Source organism: Bombus flavifrons, chromosome 10, assembly GCF_040668555.2.
Source record: "Bombus flavifrons isolate JBK064 chromosome 10, iyBomFlav1_principal, whole genome shotgun sequence".
Taxonomy (NCBI): Eukaryota; Metazoa; Arthropoda; class Insecta; order Hymenoptera; family Apidae; genus Bombus; species Bombus flavifrons.
In genome coordinates this window covers 8,933,981-8,947,833 of record NC_138451.1, presented here as the reverse complement: position 1 = coordinate 8,947,833, position 13,853 = coordinate 8,933,981, and the positions used below count along the sequence as shown (strand labels likewise).

Genomic DNA, 13,853 nt, shown 5'->3' with positions numbered 1-13,853 from the left:
AAAAATGTTTACACGTGATAGTTCAGGTGACGGTGAAGTTTAACAGCTGTTGTACCCGCGGTTGCCACGTGATTGGTTTGATAAAGATGACAGATGCGTGGCGTTTAGATACTTTACCATCTGACGTTTTGTTTTTAATTTTCGATTATTGTCATGCATTTGATTTGGTACGACTTAGCGAAGTTTGTACACGGTTCCGTGATATTATACGGGAAGAAACACTTTGGATCAAGAAGAGTAAGCTGCCGATTGTGACGAATCAAACTTCAAGAAAGTTTCGCGAAAGGTATAATAGGTTACGTTTGAATATTTTTTTCTGTATATAACATATTATTTTTGTCGCTGTTTTTAGTTATCGTCCGTGAGGTGATTTTATTTGCACAATTCTGTGTGTTGCAAAGTTCATAATATGTGTTGATTCAAAAGATAAGAAGCTTTTATCTTAACATACATATATACGAAATCTAGAAAGCTTCAGGTGGTTCCCAATTGTTCCATAGTACTAACAGTTAATTGTATATTTTATATTTATGTCATATATATTATACATTATATTATGTATTACATATTGATAATTAACATAACAAATAAATTGAAGGATCACTTACATTTTTTAGAAATAAATTACATTGTTATTAATCATATTACTACTAATTATATTACTATTAATTATAAATTTAAGTTATAATTGTAGTATAATATAACATATTAGTAAAGTTATGTATTAAACAGAATTTTATTAAAGTTCCAATATCTCAATTTAACAGGTGCATTTCATTATTAAGTTTACGTGCAAAATGGCATGTTTCAAACAATTGGCAATGTGGCAAATACGAGAAGAAAGTTCTCTTCTCTCAAAATACAAAAATTGTACCACATATTCAATTAACCAAAGATATTTTATGGTGGAGTGGTGGAAATCAATTGTATGGTTTTAGACGTAATGAACCATATCCACATAATAACCGGTTTTTTATTCATGATAATGTTACGAGTACTATTTGCAAATTTATTGTCAGGGATGATTATATTATTACAGGCCATAGGTATTTAGCCATAGGCTTCGTATTAATCAAGATAATAGCAAAGCTGACATCTTATAAAATATTATTTCATATATGTGCCATTTTTTACAGAGATGGAAGTATGCGATTTTGGACAAGGCCACAAATTAGCCGAAACATAGATTTTTACTTTAGTATAGAACACGCACATTCTAGAAGTCTAAATGCATTGGATGAAACATTTTCAGCTATTATATCAGGTGCCGGTGATGGTACCGTGAAGGTATAGTTTTAAATATTACTTCAAAAAGTATATAATTAATCCTTTCTGGTCGTAATTTCTGAGGGCATTGATCTCGCCAATACTTCAATGCCTGGCAATACCCGAACTTCGACTGGAAACAGTTAACATTCGAATAATATTATAATAATATCTAGATTTGGACACCTCTTGGACAAAGGATCTCAGATGTACCTTTAGCAACGGTAAATATTGCACATTGGGTGTGTTCTCTTTCAGTTGATCCAATGAATGAAAAGGTTGCCGTAGGTACTACTGGTAGTTGTGATATACCTCATCTTCATATATTTAATCTTGCACAGTAAGCTAGTAGTTAAATAAACGCAAATTGAAACTTCGAGAACGCCTATATAAAATTTATGTTTCATAATAATTTCAGTTATACCAAACTTGATACATTAAAGACAAATAAAAAAGTACATGCAGGGACATTAGATATGATTTGGGATAGCCCACAAACTTTGCTTACCTGTGGATATGATACTTATATTCGGAAATGGGATTTGAGGTAAATATAAATATTTCTTATCCTAAAATAATAGCATCATTATTTTTACTAAAAAATAATTATTCTAGGACTGGAACATGTGTATATTCGTGGCAAGAACCAACAGATGCAACTTTATACTGTATATCATCAGACTATCAGTACACTATGATTACTGGAACTAAATTTAACTGTAAGGCTGTTCTCTGGGATCAAAGACAAAGAAATTATGTACAGGTCAGTACTGTCGTTATTCTTATACGATATTCGATATAATATGCAGTTTATATATCGTATACAATAACATTAAATTATATTTATAACATGTTTTTTACTTTTTACAGGTCTACTTCATGAATCTTCGTAGAATGTCCAGTCCTACTTATTCTCTCAGCTTTGATAGTACACATTTATATGGGGCAACAGATCAACATTTAGTCGAACTAAACTTCTCAGGATATTCGTACAAACAATCCAATTACAAAGAAATTCTGAGATATGAATGTGTAGGACCAGTTATAACTGACTGAAACTGTATCGTGTAAAATGAACGTGTAATATTAAGTGCACTAACATGCAGAAATATTTGGACCCTTTCAAATTGTTGCAAATATATACTCATATTATTTGCAAAAATGTTATTGCAAAAAGATACTCTTCAAAGAAAGCTCTTTAATTTAATTTTGGCCTCTGATCATATCTCAAACAATCAGATATAGTTAAAAACAATAAATAAATTATTACAATAATAGTTAATATTAATTACTATAAATAAAGGAGCAAAAATTTTAGGTGGGTTAAAATTGTATTTGTTTAATATTGAAACAAACATCAGTTATGGCAAGAAACAAAAAATTAACAATAGAGGAATATTATTCTATCATAATGTCAAAAATGTAATAGAAATATCAATATTTTGATTGGCTTGTACCAAAGGTCCAAATAATTATGCACGGCAGTGTATATAAAATAAGAAACACTATATGACTGATATAGATTAAGATATTTTACTATTTAAATTATTGACAAATTTAATTGTAAATTAAAAAGCACATCACATTTGCAATAATTATTAACACTTTATTATATCAACAAGTATTAATTTCTGCAAAACTTTTTCTTTTAAATAATCGTTATAAAATGTAAACAATTTGATTTAATACACGCATAATTATACAATTCATTAGTAAATTCGTCAGGAACATTTTTTGGTTTTCAACCTGAAGTATATAAGAAACTATCCGCAATTTAATAACACTAGGAAAAAAGAACTTGTAATACGTAAAACTAAGTATATTTATTCAAACTGATTTAATGCGTTTGTTCCTTCGCCCTTTTATATTTCATAATACAGAAGCTATTTTTGTTACAATTAATTTCTCTTGTTATAAATAAGGATATGGATATATTCAGACATTAGATGCTGCAAATCCAAACCCAAAATTAAGTATTGCGTTAAGTAACTTCTTATGATAATCTATACCTCACCTGTCCTTGAAATAATCCTATCAAAGCATTTTTCTAATCATATAGTTTAGAATACCACCGTGTTTATAATATGTTAAATCTACTTCGGTATCGAATCGTAGGATTACTTCGAACCTTTTACCATCATCCGTAGTAATGGTAATTGGTTGACCAGGTTGAGAATTCTCAGGGACTGCTATATCATACATTTCATAACCGGTCAATCCTAGGGTCTCTGCATTTTGCCCAGGTAGGTACTGTAGTGGAATAATACCCATACCTACCAAATTTGACCTGGAAGATAGCAATGGCAATAAAATGTATATAAGGTACTCTCCTACATTTTACATTTTGAAGGTTCTCTACAATGTAAAATTTTCTCCGATTTTGTTTTGTAATAAACAGTTACCTATGTATTCTTTCATATGACTCAGCTATAACGGCTCGAATTCCAAGAAGATATGGTCCTTTCGCAGCCCAATCTCGTGATGATCCAGATCCGTATTCTTTGCCGACAAGAAGTATTAAGGGTGTTTGATCTTTTGCGTATTTTTCAGCTGCGTCGAAAATATCCATCTAGAAACATAAAGTTATGCTCAAAGATATTATAGAGACTAGTTTATTTGATTTTAATATATCTACAAACCTCTTCCTTAGTAGGAATGTAAATTGTACGTGGTCCAGATTTTGTTAGAAATTTGTTTACCAAACGAATGTTAGCGAACGTACCTCGTGCCATTACTTCGTCGTTACCTCTACGTGAACCGTAAGAATTGAATTCTTTTGGTGTCAATCTAAGAACGGAAACGTCACAAATGGATCAAATAAAAGATTTATTTATCTTCTTTACTCTTATCCTTCTTTACTTGTACTTTAAACGTACCCACGACCTGCGAGATATCGTGCTGCCGGGGAATTGCGTGCAATACTGCCAGCTGGACTGATATGATCTGTTGTAACAGAGTCACCAAGATTCAGAAGAACGCGTGCTTTGGTAATTGGTTTGATTTTTGTTAATTCCTAATTATAATAAAAATAATCTCAATTAATTCTAATTTGCTTATCAAATATAAAATAACATGTCTCTAAAAATTAATAGATTTATGAAGTTGTATATAGGTACATAATTTAGTGAACAGACTTTGCCAATGTGTTCTATAGATAAAATAAGACTAAAATGTGACAAAAATATGAAATGCAATAAACATTGATCCTCTTTCTTTTAGTTTAATGCAGGATAAGGCAGGATACATACATAATATTTATAGTACTTTTGTGTTGATACAAGATACATATGCTTATTGTTTTTGTGCACGATTTAAATGTTCAACAGCAAACGTACTGTTTCGTTTCAGTTTCGTTCTTGAGAAGTCGGAAGTCACGATTTTCATAATGTAGCAAGTATTTATACGAATCATGAGTATAAAGATGTGCATTTCGTTTACGAATTGCGTGTCGGAAGTTCTAGAAGTGTCTTTAGAAAACATCGTGAAATGTTCTTTAATAAAAGAGTAACACGTCACATAGTGTTCGTCTACAATAAATTCAACAACACACCGATATCAGCTTTATACTGATAAAAGCGGACGATACTTCGAAATATACACATTTATAAGTATGTATAGGTTTACGTTTCATATTTTTGTTATAATCTTCCAATGTAGCTATGAGCTGAACGATGAATTTATGGACTTTTTGCTACATAACTTGTTGTAGTCTTGTTTTTATTTATAAAACATACTGGCAAAGTTTGTACACTAAACTGCGGGATGATCTTTATAATCTAATATTCACCTTTTGCAAATTTTCGAAGTATGGTGGACTCTTTATGTAGGTGGAACTTGCATCCCATGGATATAATGTAGAATCTGGAGCTAGCAAGTTTGCCCAGCTAGAGCTACCCTGTTTAATTTTACTATAAACTTCTGTAAACATTGCCGGAATTACGAATTTTTTCTCGACAACTTGAATTTCTGATCTAGTAGGCCAAATATCTTGCAGGTATATGGGAGTGCCATCCGCTCGACGACCTGAATATTATGAGCATTATTATGAAATTTTTCAAAGACCATAAAATTAATTAAATCATTCATTTACCAAGTGGTTCTTTTTCAAAGTCTATATCTACCGTTCCAGCAATGGCATAAGCAATTACCAAGAGCGGTGATGCTAGGTAATTTGCTCGTGTGTGCGGATGAATTCTGCCTTCGAAATTTCGATTACCGGACAATATACCACAACATACAAGTGCGTTCTATTTAAGTAAATCAAATAATTAGAAGAGATAGAAATTATTTACGTGGTACAGGAGTTGAGGATATTTAATATATTATTACCTTTTCAATACTTTCAACAATAACATCTGGAAGAGGACCGCTATTGCCGATACAGGTCATGCATCCGTAACCGACAACATCAAATCCTAATTTTGTTAAATATGGAATCACTCCACTTTCCTCCAAATAATAAGTAACGACTCCAGATCCCGGAGACAATGATGTTTTAATATAAGGCGCAACGCATAAACCAGCTTCAACAGCATTTTTTGCAAGGAGACCTAAGGTTATAAGATTCTATTCTACTAAAAATATTCAATTTTTAAATATGAAATTTTAATCATTTTGATAATATATCTTAGAACAGCAGTTCCCAACTTTTATGCTACTACGCCTCCCCGATAAAACCTTTTTCCGTGCCCGCCTATCTTTTACTTTTTTAATAGATATGATAATATAGGCAATCATAATATAGACATTAAATAATAAAAACTCTATTACAAAAAAAAAACTGGAAACTATAATTAACAGAATAATAACAAGGTTGTGCTATAACATATACGTGATATTATGATATGAAAAATAATATTTTATTACAAAATTTTGGCGTCTCCCTGGCAATAGTCCGCGCTTCCCAAGTTAGAAGCCGTTGACTAAGAACGTGAATTGTTTCTTACGTTTCAATGGGTAATAAATAAAGGTCAAGGTGAACATATTTTATAAAAGAAATTACCTGCTCCCAGCATGACACTGGGGTTGCTAGTATTAGTACAACTAGTAATGGCAGCAATGACCACCGAACCATGCCTTAGTTTGTAGTCTTTCCCTCCATACTCAAACATACTTACGGTATCTACTTTCTCAGGGCTTAAACCATATCCTTTAAATCCTACCTGAAAATAAAAATAATTTATTAATAATATGCTTTCCCACTATTCAATAAAACAAGATTGAGATATAAAATAAAAAAATATATAGAAGTATAGCATTCATAAACAATTAGTTTTTGTAGATAGGTTTAAAAAAGTTTTTATGAAAATATAAAAATGAAAAATCAGTTTTTCGCATCATAGATTGCTTCAAGGAATGGCAATCTAAATCCTTTCGTACATCAATACACGAAAGTTTGATGACCTACGAGCATGATTGCACGTAGAATTCATTGTCCGATGATTTGCTGAAGGCGCAGTCTTATATCGCAAAACGGCAGGTCCTCAACTGTTTCGACATTCAATGTCCAATATATAAAGCTTTATTTTTATTTCATTCGTATGTAATTATTTATCTTACACATTTAGAAATAAATAGGATGTTTCATGAATAGTGAGCTAGAATTTTAATATAAATTCAAGAGGTTGGGCATCGAAGCAAGTAAATAAATTTATATAATCACATGTTCATGTGAACAGATATATAATATATAATAATATATAAAGATAAAAATGAAATAACCCACTTATATAAAGTATCATTATAAAATGTTCATACATTTGGTACGAACATCACTCTAATAACGATTATAATATGAATCCTAAATTAAATTATAATTAATAAAACTTTAGACAATATCTATATATGTATACATATACATAAATTTTTGTTCAATTTTTTTAAGACATCCTGTATATAGTTATATTGATGGTAGTTTCTCCAAAGTAATAAAATTCCATAAATTCACAGGACAGTAAACCGAAGATCAATAGTGACATTTCCCTTGGGAAACAGCTGTTCGAATATCCTTAACGATGTCTCCGTTTACCGAGGCTGTTAAGGTCATGGCAATTACTTTTGGAATTTTGGAATAGTAAACACATTGTCGATGTCTAAATTGTTGAAGACCCTTTAGCATGGAATATGCATTATTTCGGACCATTATCGGCAACGTTATCGTCCGATCTTTCCTTCACATTTAGGGATTACTTTCACAAATTCAATACGGGCGAAACAGTTACTTTCTCCGTTCCTTTGATTGCAAAGCCATTACCTATAGTTTCACAAAATCTAGGACCCAAAACCTAAAATCTAATCTCTACTAGAAAATATTTTCTATAATATGAGTTTCAAAATAATATGAATTTTCTATAATATATGTTATTGTAGAAAAAAAATGTAAGGAAAGTTTGTATAAAATTCACCAGATATTAGAAATTTTATTTTTTATCTGAAGGGACTGCAGTAAAGAAACAGCTTCAGTACCAAGTAACTTGAGCACACCAATAAAAAATTAATCAAAATCAAGTCACTCTTTCAAACATGCTAACATTAACTCAAAATAGTTTTACTCTTTCAAACATGCTATAAATTCATAATAACGAACTTTCGCATTTTTGAAAATACAGGATTTTTAAATATAAAATGCTCCTATACCTATACCTGTACTTCTTCTTCTCTTCTAATAAATACAATTTAAATACTAAATCTGTCTTCTTATTGCTACAAACTCTTTAATTGCTATGCATATGATAGAAAGGGATTTTAGAGAAATAATTTCAGTAGAGAGAACAAGACCAATCGTTTGCAATATAAGGCACGGCGAATATCTGTACATAAGACGGTGGTATGCAACAAAATGCGTGAGCTTTGCAAAATGAATGGATGTTGTATCAGCAATTTCAGCGAGGTTGCACGTCGTTCGTAGCCTCATCGAAAACAGTCGCCCGTGCTCTCCGCGAAATTCAAGATCGATCGATCATCGGTACGTATAAAATATTTTTTATATACGGAGATCGGTTGCGGTTGCAATTGTTATAACATTATCATCAGCCGTACATATGTAAATTCTTTACAGCCTCTCAATGACAAAGATATTCTAATTTGATATCTGACTTCTTTCTTTTTAAGAATAATATATATAAAATTAAATTAAAAAAAAATTATATTATGTTACCCAAACAAGGTTCTATAAAAGACATAATATTTTCAAATATAAATTAACTTTTGCTTTTAAATAAATTTATCAATTTCAATTTCAATTTTGAGAAATTCTAATTACCCTATTCTCTTCTCAATTTTAGTTCTTTAATTTTTCCTTTTCTTTTTATTTGAAAATCGTTTGATACTGATACTCGTGGATTAAGTCTTCGATTGATATTGATACTCGTAATTTCTTAGGATTTTTTCAGAAAGAAACGGTATAATTCTTGGGCCGCATCCATCATGGCCGAGTCAAAAATCCGACGACAAAAGGGCGTTGAATTTCATGACACGGATGAACAGTCAGCTCTCTATGATTCACGTGGATGAGTTTTCAGCAAATGTCCTTACTGTGATAGTAATGCGATTCCGATGTTGAACATCTTTCAATAGAAATCGATCGGTCCCTTGTTTTTAAAATCATGCGAGCTTGTTGTTGCTTCATCACGTTCGCACGATTATCGTTACTGCTTTTGACCAATATTTATGTCGTGATGGTCAACCATTAACATATAATAATCTAAAGCATACAATGACTGGTTCATGTACATAAACGTAACGCATTTTCAAACTAGCAATAGATGAAGGTTGTTCATGTAAATATTGCGCGATTTGAAAAAAGATAACGCTGTCTTATAACTCTCTTTCCGTTGAAAACATTCATTAATAACTATTTATCTTGTGAATTGACTGCGGGTTTTAGTGCAAATTCATATTTCTAAAAATGTAATTAATAAAATAAAATCTCAGTGGAAAATTACTTTACCTACCAAGTATTATAGCAAGCACAATACTTTGGATTTTTATATTACCTACATTGCGTGTAGTTTTTCACTTTCAACTTTGGTATAAATGCATAAAAATCCACAATCTACTTATAAATAATTTACTAAATATTTTTTTCATATTGTTCAACAAACGATTAAGTTAATCAACTCAGTAATTATAATTATATTTATTTTATACTAAATAATAACCATAAGATTTGTTTTTGCCAATATTTCTATGTTATTCCTGAAAACATTACGTGATTTCATCTTAGTTATTTACAGGGAAACATTGTACGCACAATGACCTCATCGAAAAATCTTTGTCTACCTGAGGAAGGTATAGGAAGTTCATGGAATGTTCACCAGGTTGATGTGGATGGCCGGCATTGCTTAAGGAAGGAGGGTGGGGGTACCTCCAGGGAACATATAAATGAAGACAGACGAGCGCAAAAGGTCATTAGTGTGCAGTTAACAAGTGCGGACGGTCAGTCATCGTAATCGAAGTCGACACTACTTTAGCTGTCTAGTGAACTTTAACTTCGAACAAAAATTAATTTTCGTAAAACATACTACATATCGTGGGAGTTAAAATCATTACTGCTTCGTCTTTGTGAACTGTTCTTGAACTATTAGTGATCTGTTATTAATCTTAAGATTCATTGACGATCGGTATAGTCATTTTGCTCGTATTCATCTCACAGTATAATTCGTACCAGTTAAAGAAGTTAGGCTGAAGAAACATCCTACATGTTTGAAGAACAATATGGAGGCTGCTATCGGATGAAATCTCGTCCGGTGTGGTTGGGAAAGAAGCCTCACCGGGTAGGATTCATCCAGTGTCCGCCTCCGTTCTCCAATTGTTATTAAGAAGTATTTACGAAACGTATACTCTCGTTATTAGGGACGAAGTATTCATCTAGTACTACGTTGCAAAGAAATCGTGACTAGATCGAAATACTCGTCCTCAATAGCGAGATTCATCATCCACAAGTGTGTCGTCCAACTTCAACATTTCTACCAAATCGTCTCATTTATTTTTCCTTGGTGATCTATTTATATGGTGAATCGAAAGACCATAAAGCTAGACCAGCAAGGTGAGATATATGAGACATATCTTCATGTAACATAGTGAAGCATAATGATTATATACCAAGGTACAAGGTAACAGGATCTCTCTCCAAATATTTCAATATCGCGCTTTGTGAACTCATATACACGCCACAGATAATCGTCTTTTAGATGAAAGGATCCCAAGGGACTCTGCTGTGATGTGTCGCCCTAAGAGATTCATATCACAGCAGTAGTTACCTAGGATTCTTTCACCTATCTCCACTGGGAAACTTTAGCAAGCACACATCACGCTTCGAAATAGCACGCAGAACGACGCGCTTGGAAAGACGCAGAAAAATGCACATACTTTCAAGTACAGCATGGGATAAACATAATCCTGTTTGACGGTAATAATTGATCGTCACTGGGTTTTGTTTGTCCCATACGAGTACTGACCAATCATCGCTATTGCATGTTACTACACAATCAAATGCCCTGCACAGCGGATGTTAATAAATTGGCACAATAGCATTCTATGGTAAGAATATTATGATAACTTAAAAATCCTACCTTATTAGTAAGGCACTTCCTGAAGTCTGCCTTCATATCTACGACAGACACTCGATCGTGAGGTCTCTTAGGGCCACTAACGCTAGATACAACACTTGCTAAATCCAAAGTGACTGTCTCTGAGAAGACCGGATCTTGGTTTGGGTCGTCATAGTTCCTCAACATGCGTACACTAGTAAGATATTTCTCTATCATATTAATATGTTCGTCAGTTCGTCCTATAAAAGAATTTTATGCGTGAATTGGATTGTAGAGGTGTTATTGCCAAGTTTAATATTTTTCTTATAGTTCGTATACCTGTTTGCTTTAAGTATGCTAAACTCTGCTGGTCAATAGGGAAGAATCCAACCGTTGCACCATATTCTGGGCACATGTTCGAGATTGTTGCGCGATCTGCAATACTCAATTGAGAAACGCCTGGACCAAAGAATTCTACAAATTTTCCAACAACTCCAATCTGACGAAGGTGCTGCAATTATATGAATAAATTATTATATAAATAAATTATAAATCTTTTGTATTATTAGATTCACAAATATTTTTTTAAAACTAGGAAATTTTCTGCTACCTTAGTAATTGTAAGAACAAGATCTGTTGAAGTCGCATATTGATTTAAGACTCCTTCTAATCTATATCCCACTACTTTTGGTACTATCATTGATATCGCCTGGCCTAACATAACAGCCTCAGCCTCAATTCCTCCAACACCCCATCCAAGTACACCAAGACCATTGATCATAGTTGTATGGGAATCTGTCCCAACTACACTATCAGGGTACAACATATTGTTCGTATCAAATACAACTCTGGCTAGGTATTCCAAATTTACTTGATGTACTATTCCACTTCCCGGAGGTACGATTAACATATTTTGAAACGCTTTGGCACCCCATTTTAAGAACATAAATCGTTCCTTGTTTCTTTCGAATTCGAAATCTTCATTTTTTTTCAAGGCATCTTTGCTGGAAAAAATCACTGTTATCAGAGCTATGTTATCTTTATTACCCAATATAATGCTATTATCGCTATTTTAAATATTCGTGTAATATCCTTCATATTGATTCTAAAAGAAAAAAAGAAACAAAAATAGATTTAGAGTTGGCATTATTATGTAATCATATTACACAAAAATATGAAATTATCTTTTTGATTCGATAAGTACACACTTTACACTTTACTTCTTTTGTCAAATTAAATATGTAGCAAAATTATTCATTTACCTTCTAATAAAGTCAACTTGTATTGAATGATCAATAACAAGATCAGATGGACAAATAGGATTTATTTTCTTTGGATCAGATCTTAGCCTTTTCACAGCATCTCTCATAGCTGCAAAATCCACAACTGCTGGCACTCCAGTAAAGTCCTATTTAAAATGGAACCTAAGTCATTAACAAAATCATAAACACATAAAAGTCGTCTTTTATAAAACTATTTACCTGTAATATTACCCTAGCTGGTTTAAAAGCCACTTCTGTTCCTTCTTCAAGAGCCTGATTATGTTCCCAGTCTGAAATCTTTTCAACATCAGATTTCTTTACCTGGAAATTATCACAATTTCTGATTGCACTTTCCAAGAGTACTCTAATCGAGAAAGGTAATCTGTCTGTAAAAATATCCATCTTAAAAAATTGTAATTCTTTTATATGAAATTATATGTTTAACAATTCATTGATACATACCATATTTTTTTCCAATATTAGTAATATCAAAATACTTATATTCCTTAAGTCCAATTTTAATGGACTTCATTAAATGATTGTATGGATTTTCGTCTGAAAATAATTTGCCATATTAAAATTGCATTAAATAAAAATATTATTTATTTCCTGAAATAGAAAATATTGAGTTTAAAATTAGAATATATACAAAATTTTAAAACAATCATATACTCTCTATAAAATAAATATTTAGTATGTAGCATATAATATCAAACTTCTTTTTAAATCTTCAATTCTTCATTCATATAATTGCTTTAGTTAAAATTTAATTACATATTACTTAATTACTAATTATAGAAATTATACTTCATCAAAAATCGAATGATAGCTGTCCAGAAATTTTCCTTTAATTTTCTTTCTGCAACTGTTGTGGCATTTTAAACAAGAGAATGTGTAAAAAATATTCATGCAATGCAGTTGTCAAATATAACAGGTGTCATAAAATTATAATCAATGTCACATTGTATTTTCTACTTAAAATAAATTTATTTGACTTTATATATCGAAATGACTAATTTAGGATTCTCATGTATTGTCATGAAAAAATAACATAGCAAAATGAAATTTGAAAAGATTGTTTTTTCCGGTGATTTCTTAAATTAGGGCAACACATGCATAATATTATGCAAATTTCATATTGTAATAAATTACGAAACATTTCCTTTCAATAGAATATAAAAAGGTGAAATTAAAACAATAAGTTACAGTGTAAACGCGGTTTTCATTTTTTTTTTTAATTATTGTAAATCTATTTTAAAAATAAATGAAAATAGACAAAGCAGATCTTGACACTTACCAGCCATGATTGTCACTGTACCAGTCACGTCGTCCAATTCGCTTACGATGTGATATTATTTATACAGGGTGACGGACACATACGTTACAAAAACATTCTTTTTTTAGAGAAATTTGTTTGCCTACATTTTAATATTCTATAATAAAGATAATAATTATATTAAATTATAATATATTACAATATATTATTCAATATAATTCATATATTATTTTCCTTTATAGAAATTAAAAATCATATGAAAATATTATTTTATAATAATATGAGAAATTATCTACTTGCTTATAAAACATGTGATTTACATTTGATGAATAACAATTTTTATGCAGTTGTAACGAAACAACTTATTATAATAATAAAATTCTTACACGTTGTTGTTTACTTGTAAAAGTATATTTTGTAAATTTTTATATAGTACAATTTTTTTTCAAAATGAATGTAATAAATGTATTTTACAAGAATACTGTTTTTTGTAACACCATCTAGAAATGGTAATCGATA

General features: G+C 31.1%; 2 protein-coding genes across 3 annotated transcripts; one reads left to right on the top strand and one right to left on the bottom strand.

The window, feature by feature from the left end:
* The first annotated feature begins 31 nt into the window (after window positions 1-31).
* On the top strand, window positions 32-3,102 carry LOC138184302 (F-box/WD repeat-containing protein 4). The gene is made up of 7 exons (XM_069122147.1): window positions 32-286; window positions 768-1,046; window positions 1,137-1,287; window positions 1,443-1,606; window positions 1,685-1,813; window positions 1,882-2,029; window positions 2,137-3,102. Exons 1-7 carry the CDS (start codon window positions 87-89, stop codon window positions 2,320-2,322), a joined length of 1,257 nt encoding a protein of 418 aa, XP_068978248.1. The 5' UTR covers window positions 32-86; the 3' UTR covers window positions 2,323-3,102.
* On the bottom strand, window positions 3,071-13,491 carry LOC138184297 (cytoplasmic aconitate hydratase). 2 transcript variants are annotated; one of them, XM_069122127.1, is made up of 15 exons: window positions 13,356-13,491; window positions 12,521-12,613; window positions 12,278-12,444; window positions 12,059-12,204; window positions 11,407-11,800; window positions 11,136-11,307; window positions 10,839-11,056; window positions 6,269-6,428; window positions 5,596-5,816; window positions 5,357-5,513; window positions 5,054-5,289; window positions 4,143-4,279; window positions 3,906-4,053; window positions 3,669-3,835; window positions 3,071-3,553 (listed from the first exon to the last, which is right to left on the bottom strand). In XM_069122127.1, the coding sequence occupies exons 1-15, from the start codon at window positions 13,360-13,362 to the stop codon at window positions 3,301-3,303; spliced, it is 2,676 nt and encodes an 891-aa protein (XP_068978228.1). In that variant the 5' UTR covers window positions 13,363-13,491; the 3' UTR covers window positions 3,071-3,300. The 2 variants fall into 2 exon arrangements, with proteins under 2 accessions (XP_068978228.1, XP_068978229.1); XM_069122128.1 differs by lacking the exon at window positions 13,356-13,491 and adding an exon at window positions 13,211-13,232.
* Window positions 13,492-13,853: the final 362 nt, after the last annotated feature.

Coding starts and splice junctions, on each gene's coding strand:
- LOC138184302 (XM_069122147.1), top strand. CDS start 87: ATGACAGATGCGTGGCGTTTAGATACTTTACCATCTGACGTTTTGTTT. Junction 287..767: donor TCAAGAAAGTTTCGCGAAAG/GTATAATAGGTT, acceptor TCAATTTAACAG/GTGCATTTCATTATTAAGTT. Junction 1,288..1,442: donor CCGGTGATGGTACCGTGAAG/GTATAGTTTTAA, acceptor AATAATATCTAG/ATTTGGACACCTCTTGGACA.
- LOC138184297 (XM_069122127.1), bottom strand. Junction 4,280..5,053: donor ACTTCGAAAATTTGCAAAAG/GTGAATATTAGA, acceptor TATTATAATTAG/GAATTAACAAAAATCAAACC. Junction 3,554..3,668: donor TCATATGAAAGAATACATAG/GTAACTGTTTAT, acceptor GCTATCTTCCAG/GTCAAATTTGGTAGGTATGG.